At 37.9% G+C, this 16646-nt stretch overlaps 2 protein-coding genes across 3 annotated transcripts; both read left to right on the forward strand.

Moving 5' to 3' along the window:
• Nucleotides 1–331: 331 nt before the first annotated feature.
• Nucleotides 332–8024, forward strand: LOC105055129 (uncharacterized). Of its 2 annotated transcripts, XM_073247079.1 has the most exons (10): nt 332–721; nt 830–952; nt 2332–2644; nt 2749–2829; nt 3007–3095; nt 3247–3321; nt 6915–6976; nt 7055–7114; nt 7193–7387; nt 7655–8024. In XM_073247079.1, the coding sequence occupies exons 3-10, from the start codon at nt 2636–2638 to the stop codon at nt 7747–7749; spliced, it is 666 nt and encodes a 221-aa protein (XP_073103180.1). In that variant the 5' UTR covers nt 332–721; nt 830–952; nt 2332–2635; the 3' UTR covers nt 7750–8024. The 2 variants fall into 2 exon arrangements, with proteins under 2 accessions (XP_073103180.1, XP_073103179.1); XM_073247078.1 differs by lacking the exon at nt 2332–2644 and having other exon boundaries at nt 333–721.
• A 1728-nt stretch (nt 8025–9752) lies between these two features.
• Nucleotides 9753–16143, forward strand: LOC105055128 (probable 26S proteasome non-ATPase regulatory subunit 3). The gene is made up of 8 exons (XM_010936857.3): nt 9753–9921; nt 10031–10221; nt 14199–14336; nt 14435–14571; nt 14714–14768; nt 14847–14957; nt 15047–15286; nt 15371–16143. Exons 1-8 carry the CDS (start codon nt 9825–9827, stop codon nt 15881–15883), a joined length of 1482 nt encoding a protein of 493 aa, XP_010935159.1. The 5' UTR covers nt 9753–9824; the 3' UTR covers nt 15884–16143.
• Nucleotides 16144–16646: the final 503 nt, after the last annotated feature.

The following is a 16646-nucleotide window of genomic DNA, read 5'->3' on the forward strand; positions in this document are numbered from 1 at the left end:
TTGTATTAAAAATGCTAGCTACCGTTCCTCACTTATTTTACATAATCTTAATGAGCGTTCCACAAATGTACCAAGGAACCAAACGACTGGCTTGTTGGGGCTGATACGGGGTCCACGGGACACGCCCCATGGGACCAAGCCACAAGGCCATCCCTCCAAAAGGAACAAAATGTAGATCTCCGATGGTATCACTCATCACTATCCATCCGTTACGCGGTACGGAGGCGATTGTAGCTATGCCTTGATGGTAATTTCGTTGACTTAGAGGTTCGATTTAGGCATTTTGAACGAACCCTAGCCGAAGAAGACCAGTTCGCTCCCTCGCGGGCTTATATGAAGCGCGGACGGTTGCGGACGAGTTTTTTCAGGGCGCGAAGAGCGAAGAAAGGTGAAAAATAATGACCCAAGAAAAAAAAAAAAAATCCCAAAAGGAATTTATTTGTTCTCAGTTCCATTCCGAGGAAACCTAGTTTTCCTCATCAGTCGTGAAGCAAATCCGATACCTTTTTGGTTCACTCCTCTTCACTTCCGCTCCTTAGGCTGCAAATTTCTCGCTTGATGCTCCTCCCTCGATTTCATCTGATTTTCTTGGCTTTTCGTGTAGATCTGTTGCTTGAGTTTTGATGTGGTGTTCTTTTTTTAGTTTGTTTTCTTGTTCTTCTGCGTTTTTCTGCACTGGGTAGGGATTTTTTGAAAGGGCCAGGGTTGGATTTTGATAAAGGTACATCCTTTTTGGAATATTCTCTGTTGGGTGTTTCATTAATTATTTGGTCGCTTTTTTTTTTTTTTGATAATTTTTTGGGGGGGGGGGGGGGGGGTGGGTCCAAAGATGGATCGGTACCAGAGGGTGGAGAAGCCGCGGGAGGAGACGCCAATTAATGAGGATGAGATCCGCATTACTGCTCAGGGGAGAATGCGTAGCTACATCACTTATGCCACCAGCCTATTTCAGGTGAACGCCATTTATGTCCAGTCTATCGTTGAGGCTTTTGTAGTGTTATTTCACTTTTATTCTCTTATGTATCATTGGTTGTGGTTATAAATTGTGAAGATTAATAAGTGGTAGAGACTAGAGACTTTGTATGTGTTTAGGACAAAACTGTGTGGGGATGGTAAATGGTTTTGTTATGAGAGGCAAGTTCAGGAAATGCTGTTAAGAGTGATAAGTTATGATGTGGTTTATTTCTGATTTTCAGAACCAGGTTTCAGTCACAAAATTAGAACTTTTTTTTAGAGGAAAACACTTGGATGTCTCTAGGATCATGTAATTCTAGAATGAGACATTTAAGGAAATTCTGTGATGGCGCATTTAAGGATTTTTTTCGGGTGGACTTATTTATTTATATGCTAGTTGGCAACCCTGTTCACATTCAACGGGGGACACTCTTGTCATTCAAATTATAAGAAACATCCTATTTGAGCAGCAGCAAATGATTATTGATTTATTGCCGCTGCTTGTTCAGGAAACCATTACTCTTAATGGTTTCTCTGAATGGAGATAATATCTAATCTCAGTGAAGCTAGAGCAGTTAGTCATTAATAACTCCACTTAAAAATATAAATGGTGAGAAGCTGAAGTTTAAGCCAAAAGCATTTCCTTATGCATGGAGCCAATGCAGGTTATAGTGGAGACTGGAGACCTGGACACCATGTGCATCCGAGTTGTCTAAGTATTTGTTGGGAATTTTGTTTGTTTCTATTTTCCTAAAAGTGATACCTGAGATGAGAACAGCATTTGACGATTTAAAAAATCTAAGTTCAGCTTTTATTTGGTATAGAGGTACATCTTTGCTCTGTCATTGGATTACTATGCTAGCCTGTATTAAACTTTTTGCACTCTTGTCCTATAGTTTGATATCTGACCTGTGCAATATTTTCAGTGAAGGAAAGATCATAAGCATTTCTAATTCATGCAGTTACAAAAGTTTGTAGTAAGACAGGAGAAGGAAAGGTGAATTCAGAGGAGCTATTAAAGTAAATGAACATACTGTATTTACATCATTAATGTTATTATTATTTTTTAATATCTTTGCCAAAATAAGGGAGGTTCAAAAGAAAAAGGACAGTTTATTATTGAAAAATAATTTTGTGACTTCGATTTGCATAGAGAGGAAAAATATGAGTCTACTGCTGCTACTGAGATGAGGTGGACATGTTTGGTTTGCATCATTTTAACATTTTGGCCTCGATAAGAAACATTTTACACAGAAAGAGAGTAAATTTTTTGCATGCCTTAGTATTACTTTGTGGCATCAATTTCTCTATGCGGTTGCTCTTGTCCCATCAAACGGAAGATGCATATGACATACTGTGACTAAATTTCTGGATCAGGTGTCTTTCATGTTGTCATTTTTTGGGCATCCAGACCATATCTGATCTGATGAGTGGACTTGGATCATGCCCAATGAGCATCTATATGGCTGCACAGATTGAATAGCATAATCCTCTGCGACATCAACTGATTTTCTTTTATTGGCAACAGTCATATATATGAAATACATACAACAGGCTGACATTACTCCTCGAATGACTCCATGGTTATGTACTCTTGTGGATGTAACTGCACCTTTATCCTGCCAAAGAAGTGATTCTGCTTTTCTGTGCATTTGCACACTAATAGATACATCAACTGAATATGCTAAGGGTACTCAGTATTTTCTTTAATTGTTGCAAGACTGCAAGTTCATAGTCTTATTCTTTCTTGTTGGTTGTATGCATTATGCTGACTTGCTATTTATTCTTTTCAAGGATAAAGGTTCAAATGAAATCGTCTTTAAGGCAATGGGAAGAGCTATCAATAAAACTGTCATGATTGTGGAACTGATGAAGGTACCAAAATGTTCCTCTTATTCCTTTGAATGATCAAATCCATCTCTGTTTTCCTCAAAGGGTTCTTTTTATCTGTCAGTTAATTGATCTTTGGTCATTTTTCTTAAATGCTAAAGTACATTATGTGATTGGTGATTCTTCCAACTTAGTATTGTTGTAAATATGCTGGTAATGCAGAGAAGGATCACTGGTCTCCATCAGAATACTGCTATTGGGTCTACTGACATAACTGATACATGGGAACCATTAGAGGAAGGCCTACTTCCGTAAGAAGACCTAATGCTTTATTTTGAAAATGGAAGGTTGCATGCATATAGATATTTTTGGATGTGTAGCATGGGTTCAGTCAGTGTCTTGCTAGTTTTTTAAATTTTGAATCTTCATTACTCTGTTTCTGACAGTGATATGTTTTTATAGGCTCGAAACCATTAGGCATGTCTGTATGATCGCTATAACATTGTCTAAGAAGGTGCTTGATACATCCACTGTTGGGTGAGTATTAAAAGCATCTACTCTCCCACCTATTGTTCTGCAGAATACATTCAAAATTTGATTAAAATTTCATTGCCAAATTTTAATCAAGAGCATTTCATATGATTTTTTTCAAAAATTTCTTTTGTTGCATTAGAGACTTCTTTTTAATTTAAAACATGTGGTCTTTTGCATGCATTATTCCCGTTGCTTCATTTCTTTTCCTTTCCTTTTGATGTGTGAATCTGAAATAGGCACGACTCTGTAAAATTTGTTGCTTGCACTTGGTTTCTTACAACTGGCCTCTTAAATGTTTTGCACTAGCCTTCTGATGAAGGCAGATTCATTTATGGGGGTCTGATGTATATATTATCTTGTCTTTGGCTAAGGTAACAAATTGATTGCCTGTTATTATTCATTGTTTTCCATTTTTGTTATATTGGAGTGCTTGCCATCTTGTTACTGGTCCACATACAGGAATCTGAAAGCAAAAGTAGGGGCAGAAACTAACAAGCCATGGCTAGAAATGCATAAAAAACCACATGTACTCACTTGTTTCTTCCGGTGGAGCTACTTAATTGATCATATGGTGGTATTGACTTGTTGAACTAATTCTGGTGTTAAACCATATTTCCTTTTGTGCTGTGTTTTCTTCATTTATGAAGTGACTAGAAATAGTATAGGTATCACATTTGTTGTGGAGCTTGTTGACACCAGCCCTCAGAGATCATCATTGTTTAAGAGCATGGTACATTTAAGCAATCTAATTGAAGTGAACAATAAATTTTCCACTGACATATTTAAGTTACGTGACTTCTAAAACGAAAATCTGTTAGGGAACTCGCTAATCCAGACTACTGTGCTACAATTGCAGTATAGATGAACACTTGCCAGAAATGAACTCACTAACCTGGTGATGATTATCATACAAACAACATCAAGTGCCTTCTTTTTACGCATCGATCTTATTGTTTACTGTATACATATTTCATATGTGCAAAGATCTGCAGTTAAAAAATTAAATGGTTTCCTATTCTATCATGTTAGTTTGCATTCTTTTGAAAATAGTGCTGGAAGCATGCAACTAAGAAGTGATTCAAATCTTAACTATTTGGCATGAGTAAGATGAGCCTGTGAAGGTGGAAAATGTGACTGCCAACTACATTTTTCTTTTTTTTAAAGGAGATATGCTTGTGGAACACTTTGCTTGAAACCATTTCTTGGAAGTGAGGGAAGAATACCTTGAAAATTTGTGTCCAATTCTCCAGTCCTTTCAATGTCTAAGAATCTCTTCTTGTGGAGCTGTGCTGGAGTGTGATGCCAGTGTCATAATCAAGTGTCAAGTGTGGGTACCTAGGGCTAAACTAAGGGGTCTGGGTAGCACCATATTCATGGATTACAAGGCTTACATCTAAATGCATCCTCTGCCTGCTTCATGATATCAAAAGTGTGTAAAAATATCTGCTTTTGATGTTAAGAGTTCCTTTTCCAATGCCTTAAAATGTTTGTGTGAAGCTTTAGATAAAATATCCAACTACATCCTGATTTGGCTTTTCAACATGACGTGAAAGGGGTGGAATAGACCATGAGACGTGCCTCATATGAGCCTTTCTGTATAATGTGTGTGCTTCACTTGATATTGGTCCACTTGATGAACAAAAATCATATTGGGGGGCACTATAAAATATTATATAGGGCGGCCTTCATAGTGTGCCACGTTTCTCTTAATATTAATCTTAAAGAATAAATCTAAAAGTCAGACTTTTCTACTAAGGGAGTTTTAGTCCCGTAATTAAAGCATTCTTTTTCTTCCTTATTTTCAATACATAGCGATACATATTATATGACCGTATGATATACATTAAATATATAACCAGATGATACATACTATAAATTTTTTTGATATACACCTAATAATGATTCAATACATACAGACAGCTAAATTGATATATACTTTACCGAATTTAGTATTCACCAGTATACAATATATGATTAGTTGATATACATCCAGCAAAATATTCATCCAACATCCCAATACACAATTTCAGATAAAGTGATACATAGTTTTCAAAATATAGCATTCATAAGCACAACATATGAGCAAATGATACACATTACATGGCTTATTAATACATACTATAAGCTTTTTTGGTACACTCAGCAACGATCCAATACACACCTCGAAGCCTTTCTTTTTCAAATACATTTTCTCCTCTAAGATCTTTGCATCTAAAAGTTCACGAAAACTGTGTATCATTTTACCTAAAGATATGTATTGGGATATCAGATGAATATTTTGCTAGATATGTATCAACTGACTATATATTGTGTATCGGTGAATACTAAGTTTGATAAACTATGTATCAATTTATCTGTAAATTTGTATTAGATCGTTGCTGAATGTATATCAAAAAAAGCTTACAGTATATATCAATAAGCCATCTAGTGTGTATCATTTACTCATGTGCTGTGTATTGATGAATGCTATATTTTAAAAATTGTGTATCGCTTTATCTATAGATGTGTATTGGAACGTTGGATGAATATTTTGCTAGGTGTGCATTAACTAGACATATATTATATACCGATGAAACTAAGTTTGATAAACTATATATCATTTTAGCTGTAGATTTGTATTGGATCGTTACTGGATGTGTATCAAAAAAGTTTACAGTATGTATCATCTAGCTATATATTTAGTGTATATCATATGGTCATATAGTATGTATCGCTATGTGCTGAAAATGAAGAAGAAAGAGAATATTTTAATTACGGGACTAATAACTTCGTTAGTAAAAAAATTCTTTAACTTTTAGATTTATTCTTTAAAATTGATGTTAAAAGAAACGTGGCACAAAGGCCGCCCCATATGATATTTTATAGTGCCCGCCCCTATATGATTTTTGTTCCACTTGTGATGGCCAGGTGTTTCGTATGAGTTTCCCAAAGACATCAAGCAAAAGCTAGTTTCAAATAATCTTTTTTCAATAATTATTCTACTTTACATTTCAATTATCTTTATAGTCTCCAGCACCATGTTTGGACCATGAACTTTATTTCTTCCAGTCTATTTTGAACTGAATACCAGAGATAACATCTTGATACAATTTGACAGGCTAATATAATCCTCTGTTCTCTTTGCGTGAATCCGGATTCAGTCCATATCATTTTACTCAATGTAGGCATAGAACCTGCTCGAAGCAAATAAATGGAATCATGAAAGAGAAAAAGTTCACCATATTTATGTCATGGATAGAGTATCATCAGAACTTTGTAAAAGAGAAGTGAATCCTATCCTCATGGTGCCAATAAGACTTCCCTCTCTCCCTTTTGCATTGTACGGAAGTTTTTTATAAGCAGAGTGAGTTCTTGAATGAGTTACTAGGTATCGACAAGTGATGGCTACCTAAATTTATTTAAATTACATTTATTCTCATAATGTCTAGGGAAAGTACCGATGAATTCAAATAAGAAAAAAAGATATTTTAAGACTTTGCATGCTTGTCTTCTTCATGTTTGCTGGTCATTCCTTGCATCTGTGGTGAAAAATTTATCATCCTGTTTTCCTGTTGAATTCTTCAGAATGCCCATAACCTTACGATTAATTTCCCCAGGTATCAACCTCCTTTACCCATAGACCAGGTGAAACCATTAGCTGAATTTGACTTTGAAGGAGGTAAATTTGCGATTGCACTAATAAGTTTATTTAGATGGTTTTTAAGCTCATTTTGATGAGATTTTATTTACAATGCAGAGGGCTCATCTGCTGATCGAGGTAGAGGCCGTGGTGGTCGTGGCAGAGGAAGGGCTCGTGGTAAGTTTGATGATATGTAAATGGTTTCTTTTTTCAGCTTTTCATCCATTATAACTTGTCTTTGCAATTTATATTCAGGTAATGGTATGGTGGATTATAGTGATAGAGGCTGGGCCAATAGAGGTCGAGGATATGGGAGAGATGGCTATCCCCGTGGCAGGGGCCATGGTTTCCGGGGTCGTGGCAGAGGAGGCGAGTATGGTGGCCGGCCTGATTATCAGCATGACATGGGTGGCTATAATGGCGAGGCACCTCTTCCTGTCCAGGGCCGAGGTATGTCACCGATTCAGCTCTTTTCTTGCATAAATACCATGGAACGTGCATTCAAATATGTACATCAGTTGCACATCTTTCTGGTTGTATAAAATGGATGGGACTTATGGTCCTGGGGAAGGCTCCAAACCTGATTGTTTCAATGTGATAGATGTGAATTCTAGGACGATGAGGTGATATCTATGATCTTGCACTAGCAATAAGCTGGTATTAAGGCAGCAAGCTTTTCCTTGTCCTAATATCTTGCTATCGATCATCTGATTGCAGGTCGTGGTCGTGGTCGTGGTAGGGGACAAACTCGAGGAAGGGGACGCAATTCTGGATCAAATGAACCGATACAAGCGAATACTGATGGAGCTTAACTGGATCTTGGTTTTAGCATACTTTCTTATTTATGACTTGTTGGACGCCTACTCCTCTATAAAGGTTTATCTTTTGTCTTTCAGTAATAGATTAACCATAGTTTGTATAATCTGTCATGCTGCGGCCTGGCAGTGGTGTCTCCATGATGATGTAGGGTTGGGTAGCTCTTCCATTTTCAATTCTTACAAGATTGACCTAATTGTAGGATTTGATGAATAGAGAAGTGCATTCTTTTCTTTCCTTAAGGCTAGCTTGATAAAATATACTGCTCTTATCAGTCTCTCTACTAATGATTTTCCCAGATGTTGGCTGTCTGTACGAGTTTGTGGAGATTGTTCTGTAGAAAAAGAATACCGTTACAATGACCATTTGGTATTTTTCATACTATATGAGATAGGATTCATGTCTTGGCATGCATGGCATACAGACAATGGAATAAAACTTTCCTTGAAAGGCTGTTTCTTTGCTTGTGTCAGCAGAAGTTTCTTGCTTTATTTATTTTTATTAACCTTGTACATTTTGGTGCGTCTGTCCGCTTGATGCTGGTGTTGCTATTCGCTTGCAAATTGGTGGGAGTCATATTGGAGTAATGGATTGCCACTTCAAAGTGGGTCATATCATTTGGCTAAGCCATTGATGATATGATTGGATTAGATAAGCTCTGTTGATTTTTATTTTCTTTTATATTTACAAGAGTATTTTTATGTTAGATCCAGTGCCTCTGATGCTTAGTTTCTTTGTCAGTTCCAATGGCTTAGGTCCAAGTAGTGGTAAACAGCGGTATGTTGTATAAATAGGGGTTAGGTATGGTAAAGCTGAAATTACATTAGAGATGGTCCTAAATAGAAATGCTTGGTGAATGAGGATATACAGAGCTGGCTCCAAATAGCCGAGATGATGTTGGATGGTTATAGTCAAGGATGAGCATGGGTGAGTTTGCTTATTTTTATGTTCATGTGTGGCCATGGCTTGGCAGTTTCTTCACATTTACTGAATCTAAGTTAATTTCCACCATGATGTGATGGCTATCAAACTAAATGTTCTCATGGGCCTAATACTTGTTATTGCAGTGAGAGTAGAGAAAACTGGAAAAAAAAAAAAAATGTTCCACTGCTTGATAAAAGAGATGCCTCAGACTGGTGTGGTGTCTTGTAACTGTTTGATCGATGGTTGAGTGTGAAATGTAGCATGTTGGAGATTGCATGTGTGTTGTTTGATCAGGCACTTGCAAAGACTTTGATCATGTGGAACACGATGATCTGTTGGTATTGTAGTCCTGATTTAAAGGCTAGCTTTTTTGGGTTGATCAGATGCCATTGGAGATGATCGATCTGGCCACCTTTACTCGCAGTATCGATGAGTATGCTGGAGGCTGTGGATCCAATAAGGTTCTGCTACTCTTCAACGAGATTATCAAACAGAGTCCATGTCATACAGATTCATTGATTACTCAACCATAGAACTTGTTCACGATTATATTTATTTGGGGCTCTCTTTATTTTGGCAATGCAGGTGTATGTATTTTACTGCATGACCAGATGACCTAACTCCCTCAGCTAAGACCTTTCGTTTCTCTGAAATAATTAGGTATGGAAACAGAGCTGCCAATTCACCAACAATTTTTGCATTAATCAATTTAACTGCATAAAAAAGATAAAATTGAGTATTATATGGGGCAAAATGTGATTGAATCTTTTATCTTCTATATGTGAAGGAATTGATGGGGGCATCGATTTGTTCTCATTCTAAAACCAAATAGATTCTTATGATTACCATCAAACACTTGCTCAGCTATTATTTACCTTTCGTATGGAGGGTTCGATTTCAAATGGCATTGGCCTTTGCTTCGACCCTAGTTAGCAAAGCCCTGGTTTTTTCTTTAAAAAACTCGTCTTTTAAGAACAAGGCATCCTCTTAATGCAAACCAAATGGGAGGGTATTTTCGTCATCATGGTATTCTCACCTCTCCTCGTACACCACTGGTGTTCATTTTTAAGTGCCCCAAATCCCCTCTCTTTTTCCATCAACCATCTCCGATTTCTCACCGAGAAAGAGAGAGGAAAAGAGAGAAACGATGACTCAAGAAGTGGAGATGGTGGAGCACCAGGCTGCGGCGGCGGCGGCTCCCACCAGCTCTGTCTCCTCTGCCACTGCCTCTTCCACCCTTCAGCGTAAGAACCCTAAACCTAAACCCTAGTTTTTTTTTTCCTCTTCTTCTTCTTCTCCGTCTTCGTTTCGAAGTCGGCTGTGATGATGCCTTGAATCGGGGATCGGTGCCAGATTTGAAGGAGATCGCAGCGTTGATCGAGAGCGGGGCGTACGCCAAGGAGGTCCGGCGGATCGTCCGGGCCGTGCGCCTCACCATGATGCTCCGCCGCAAGCTTCGGGCTCCAGTGATCGCCTCCTTCCTCAACTTCGTCCTCCCTCCTGTCTCGGAGGCCCATTCCCGGCTCTCCTCGTACCTTCCCAAGGTTATACCTCTGCAATGCCCGTCCTGCTTGATTTGTTGTTGCTAACTGTCTTGGTTGTTCTAACCTCTGATCTTTAAGACGATTTGTGGTTGATTGGGTTACTGGTTGTTGAGTTGCTGCTGCTCTGTGTTACAAGATGGTCTATAAAAACTGCAAGCTTGCTATGTTTTGATTGCTTACATGTCAGTTGATGGCGGGAGCAGTGAAACTATAAGACGATGACATTGGTTGAAACATGGAAAAGTTTGAGAATTGGTTGGTCATTCATGCAGTGACGTGGTTCTTATGGGCTAGGTTTTTCCAATTGTGTGGAGGAGGGATTCAGGTTGTTAAAACATTAGGGATTTAAAGATGAACAAAGGGTTGAGTGTTAAGAAATCTATAGTAGAGGTGATAGAAAATGGAAGTTTGATAATTTGCGAAGCTTAAGTCTGAAAGTCTGATCTGAAATTGAATGTACCTTATATGCCTATAACATTGTAATATCTTTTTCTGTTTTACCTCTTTTCCCCGAGCTTCTCATAGCCTACCATCCTTTACTACTTTTCTGGAAAAGCTCCATTCTTCTTATATGGACTTTTGACGTTTAGCTTCCCTCTATTGATCTACAGAATTATGACTTGCCACCCAATCAATACTATCTCAACCAACGATCTGCTATCATTCAGTAAAGCACCAACTAGAAATTTTCAAAAAATAATGACTCTATCCAGTCTATTTAAGGCCAGCGGCCATTATAAATGAAAGGATAAATAATAGTGACACCTCTTTAACTTTTCGTGATTTGCACTTACACAGTTATAATTTTTTTTAATCAGATTCTAAAACTATTCTCAAAAGACCTATATCTACAGCTTGCAAGGTGGCCCAGCCATTTAGGAGAAGTCTAATGTCGTTAACGGTGACTGTCAAATTATCAAGTTATCCTCTTATTTTGAATCAGAAAAAACTGTCGAAAAATTATAGAAACACCCTTTCAACATTTTGTGATTTTCATCTACATCCTAAAACTTTCAAAAAGTTACACTTGACCCCTCCCTTGGCTAGAACCCTTCATATTAACTATCCCATCCCACTTCCCGCACTTCATTGCCAACAAACCTCTTGTGTCCATATATAAGAAATTTGTGAGAGAGAGAGATGTTGCTTGAAAAAAAATAGTTAAAACAACATCCTTTTCTTATCTCATACATGGAGCACCCATAGAATTAACGTGCTTGCTGTGGTCCATGAGGTCTTTAATGGAGCCCTCAGCCCACAATTGCAGAAAATGGGAAAGAGCGGATGGAAGCTTTGGCTGAAGCTTTGGAAGAAGCCTTGGAGAGAGTCATATTTGAAGCCATGGAAATTTTAGATTCCTCTTTTTTCCCTCCGCTCTCTCCTCTTTTCTCCCTCTGCTCTCCCAACGGTCTTTTCTCCCTTCGCTCTCTCCTCTTCGCTCTCATAACTGGATTGAAACCGGATTAGGAAGCCTCTGTTCAATAAGAAAGAAAGAGGAATGGAAGGGCCACATGATCACCACATGGTCTCCTTCCATCCTCGCCAAAACAAGGGTATGTTGGTATTTCTTTCCAACAAGGATATTGTTGGTATTTCCTATCTAAAGTTATTCACGTGATTATCATGTGTTCACGGATCCCGATGGAGTTGGACAGTTGGGCCACATTGCAACAAAAACTCAAGTTTTGGGTCTAATTGAAAAAAAATTTGGGGTATAAGTGCAAATCCCGAAATGTTGAAGGGTTGTTGCTATAATTTATTCTAAATGAAATAATTTTCTTGGAAAGAGATTCCCAGAAGTGTTACACGTGCTAAGCATGATGTTGACTAGTTGTACTCTTGCTGAAGTTGCTGCATCTCAGCTTCTTGTGGCCATATATATTTGTGATATGGTGTGCTAGTTGTGCTATGATGGAGACATCTTATTTCTTGTGTGTGCCACATACAAACCTGTTTGCTGTATTTGAGATGCTTATACCTCGTGTGGGCCTTCCATTGAGGCCCAAAATGCTGTGCATGTATTGTATATGGCATTTAGATGCAAACCATCTACATGCACATGTATGTATAGAAGCTATCATCGTCGTCAGTGCAATGATGTGAATGAAAAGTTTTGATAAATTATTTAATGATAACCACTGAAAAGTTAATAGCATCTAGTAAGGTTAGAAGATACATTTTATTGACCATGCCAGCACAACTTTGTGGTCAGTTAAATAGACTGGTAGTTTAGATCGGCAGAGAGTATTCATGATGAACCTATTTGTACATTATTATTGTTGTTGTTATTTTTTTTCTTATTCTTATTGTTACCACCACCACCACCACCACCACCACCACCACTGCTGTTATTTGATGTGTTTACTGGACCACATGATTTCTATGTTAAGACACCCCTGAATTTCTTGATGGAAAGCATCATAAGATTGAAATCCATATTTCTGATTATTGTGGATGCAGTATGTCCAATCCAAGAACTTTATGTGGGAAATTAGATCTTAATGGAACATCATAAATATGAAACATTTTTGTAATTTTGTTTTATTCCTGAGTTGTATCATCCCTTGGATCTTGACAATCAAAGCTCCAGAAATTTGCACCAAATATGAAAACTAAACACCTAACAAGGAAGAAAAATTGATTGTGCACAAAACATATCAAATAAACTGTAAGTCAATGGGAAGTAATAATGCAAATATCAGTACTAATTTTGATATCCATTGCAGAAGTCCTACATTATGAAGCAAAACATTGACAGGGGGCCAGGTTTGGGGGATGGGGGACTGGGAGTGGCATGTATGTTGTAGCAACATTTAGTTGAGCAATGGGCAATATATATACATACATACATACATACATACATACATATACGTACGTACGTACGTACATACATACATACATACATATACGTACGTACATACATACATACATATACGTACATACGTACATGTATACATATATGTACATACATACATATATGTACATACATACATATATGTACATATATATATATATATATGTACATATATGTACATACATACATATGTATGTGTGTATGTATGTATATGTAGTGAAAGAGAGGAATTGGGGAAGGGATGATATTATTTATTTTTAATTTATATTTGAGTTCTGCCTTCTTGTTCAGCCAATGTTGGTTATTTGGTCCTTAGATTCGACAGTGTGCTGCAACAGAAACTCATTTTGTCAGCCTAAGTTTGGCCTTATTAAGACTTGGCAGATGGAACTGGTGGTGGGGGAGGCCCATTGCCAATTTTAATGTCATAATTGGTCATATATCTGCCACAGCATTGGAGTTTACAGTTCATTTTCTTTTCTACTTGTCACTTGTTCTAAACTAAATTGAGTGCTTGCATAGTATGCCATGCTATGTTCTAATGTATCTTGTCCATCTTCTCTTCAAAGTCATAAATCTGCTTCGCTGAATGTACCCTTTGATTGTTTCCCATCGTACCGGTGTCTTGTTCTGCTTTTTTTTGCCAACAATTGAAGATCTTTAAATTTATGATATCCACATCATTGGAAGTAGTGTGAGGCCCAGATTAGAGAAATAAACTTAATCAATGGAAATAAATAATTAAAAAAAAGTTATATTTGTACTTGAAACATTGAGCTAACTTATGCCATTTCCTCTTGGTACATCCACTGCAAAATTCCTACATTATCAGTTATCACCTATTCATGGCAGTGCTCAGGCATCTTCTGCAACTATACGTGGTGTAATGGCCTCTCACGTTTGCAATTAATTTTGTTGTAACAATAAATCCTAGTTTGGAATTTGATGTTGCTACCTTGCTGCAAAATTTGCACGTGTGCATACTTGGGTTTTTTACCCTGTCTATTGTCTTAATTAGGTAGACTATATTGTGTGTTGAGACTTGCAATTATGGAACAATTCTCATTCAATCGAGGAATTTCTCCACTTAGATACAATATGTGACTTGTACTTCTGATTTCAGGAAGATGAACATGATATGGACGTGGATACAGCATCTTCAGCAGGTCAAGTTCCTTTTAAGTACTCTCTACCAGAGCTTGAGATCTACTGTTACGTACTCGTGTTAATATTTTTGATTGACCAAAAGAGATACGAAGAGGTAACTTTCTTTTAGATTGGAGCTTGCTTTTATTTCTTTGCTTATGGACAAAAGGTTCTTTATCTTTTTACTCCTCTCCCTCTCTCACACGCACACAGGCTAAAGCTTGTTCCTCTGCAAGTATTGCTCGCCTTAAGAATATGAACAGAAGAACTGTTGACATTTTAGCATCTCGGCTGTACTTTTATTATTCCTACAGCTATGAACTTACAAACAGTCTAGCTGAAATTCGTGGGTGAGTTAGTTTTCATGTTACCCGATATTGCAGCTCTCATGACCTACACAGCATTGTAAAGATGAAATGCCTCAAATTGTGATATCTCAGTGCTTTGGTGTAATCGTTGTAGCTTCTTCTTACACTGATCTTTTCTTCTCAGGACCCTCCTTGCTCTGCATCGCATGGCCACCTTACGGCATGATGAACTGGGTCAGGTTTGTAGCTTTACACGGAAAGTGTTTTGTGGTACATTGATATTCTGAAATTTACCAATTAATACTGGTGAGATGCAGGAAACACTTCTCAACCTGCTACTTCGCAATTACCTCCATTATAACTTGTATGACCAGTCTGAGAAACTGAGGTCAAAGGCACCACGTTTTGAAGCACATTCCAATCAGCAGGCAATACCTTCTCTTATGACTTTATGAAAATTAACTTGACACTTGTGAAACAAACACAGGTTCTAACCTTGAGGGTTTTTCTCCTATAGTTCTGTCGCTACCTGTTTTACTTGGGAAAGATCAGGACCATTCAGTTGGAATATACTGATGCCAAAGAAAGCCTTCTGCAAGCTGCTCGAAAGGCTCCTGTTGGTGCACGAGGTTTTCGAATCCAATGCAACAAGTGGGCTGTTATAGTCCGGTTACTTTTAGGAGAAATCCCTGAGAGAACTGTTTTTATGCAGAAAGGCATGAAGAAGGCTTTAACACCCTATTTTGAGCTTACAAATGTGAGATTGTCATTGTCAACTCAATTAACAGAAACCGTCACAGTTTATGTTTATAGTTTTAATATAACAATTTCCTGATATTAGGCTGTGCGAATTGGAGATCTGGAGCTGTTTAGGACTGTTGCGGAAAAATTTGCTGGCACTTTCAGTTCAGATAGAACCCGTAATTTGATTGTGAGGTTGCGCCATAACGTGATTCGAACTGGACTCCGCAACATTAGCATTTCCTATTCACGCATATCCTTGGCTGATGTTGCCAGAAAGTTGAGATTAGACTCTGATAATCCAGTGGCAGATGCTGAGAGCATTGTAGCCAAGGCCATCCGAGATGGAGCAATTGATGCTACAATTGATCATGCTAATGGATGGATGCTATCCAAAGAGACTGGTGATGTCTACTCTACAAATGAACCCCAGATTGCATTCAATTCGAGGATTGCCTTTTGCCTTAACATGCACAATGAAGCGGTTAGAGCGCTGAAGTTTCCTCCGAACTCCCACAGGGAGAAGGAAAGTGAAGAGAAGAGACGTGAGAGACAGCAGCAGGAGCAGGAGCTTGCTAAACATATTGCAGAGGAGGATGATGATGAGTTTTGAGTGAGACTTGTTCCTTTCCTCTGGACTTCCTTATGCAAATTTTAGTTGAAGTAATCATGAGGACCAAAATGTACTTCAAGAATCAACATCACAATCATTTGTATCTTTATTACTAGTTTTTATCTTATAGTACTTATCAATGACCACCTGTTCACGGTTCTGTTTGAACAAATGGCTTGTTATCCCAACTTTCTTTTTCTTGGTTGAATTTGCTAGAATATTAGTTGTTGATGATATGGTTAATGGGATGTAATCCAGAATACTGCAGTGTAAGTCGAATTTTGTTGTTGGTGGCCAGAAGACATCTGAAGCTGCATTGACTATTACCCCTATGGGTACTAGTCTCTTGTATTGGATGAACAATATGCAAGCAAAGAAACTGAATAATTTCAACGAAAAATAAAATCAGATCAAATTCAACTGTGCGCCCACCAGTTGTTTTGTTTGTCTGCTTTACAGGTAGCTTGAAATAATGGTGTGCATGGATTGGCAGCTATTAGAGTGTATCTACGACTAACTGATCTCGATCGAGCTCATCAAGCGCTTCTTTCCTTCTACAGCTTGGAAGCTCTAGTGGAGATTAAGTCAATGCGGCAGAACCGTGTGAAACGATCAACTGATGCTTCAATGCTACTTGACTAGGGCTTCAAATCATTGTGTACGAGTCAACCTTTTCAGCTGGCTATGACTTTGGACGTGGTTTATGGAATTAATATTGCAATGTGGGATTGAAGAACGTGTCCTCTCTTGTTGCTTGTACCAA

The sequence above is a fragment of the Elaeis guineensis genome, chromosome 12 (assembly GCF_000442705.2).
Source record: "Elaeis guineensis isolate ETL-2024a chromosome 12, EG11, whole genome shotgun sequence".
In the NCBI taxonomy this organism is placed as follows: Eukaryota; Viridiplantae; Streptophyta; class Magnoliopsida; order Arecales; family Arecaceae; genus Elaeis; species Elaeis guineensis.

Bases quoted from the DNA above. Each gene is read 5' to 3' on its own strand.
- LOC105055129 (XM_073247078.1), top strand. From the start codon at position 830: ATGGATCGGTACCAGAGGGTGGAGAAGCCGCGGGAGGAGACGCCAATT. The intron at 2,830-3,006 runs GTACCAAAATGT...CTGGTAATGCAG, and splicing joins TGATTGTGGAACTGATGAAG to AGAAGGATCACTGGTCTCCA. The intron at 3,322-6,914 runs GTGAGTATTAAA...TAATTTCCCCAG, and splicing joins CTTGATACATCCACTGTTGG to GTATCAACCTCCTTTACCCA.
- LOC105055128 (XM_010936857.3), top strand. From the start codon at position 9,825: ATGACTCAAGAAGTGGAGATGGTGGAGCACCAGGCTGCGGCGGCGGCG. The intron at 9,922-10,030 runs GTAAGAACCCTA...GATCGGTGCCAG, and splicing joins TGCCTCTTCCACCCTTCAGC to ATTTGAAGGAGATCGCAGCG. The intron at 14,769-14,846 runs GTTTGTAGCTTT...GGTGAGATGCAG, and splicing joins GGCATGATGAACTGGGTCAG to GAAACACTTCTCAACCTGCT.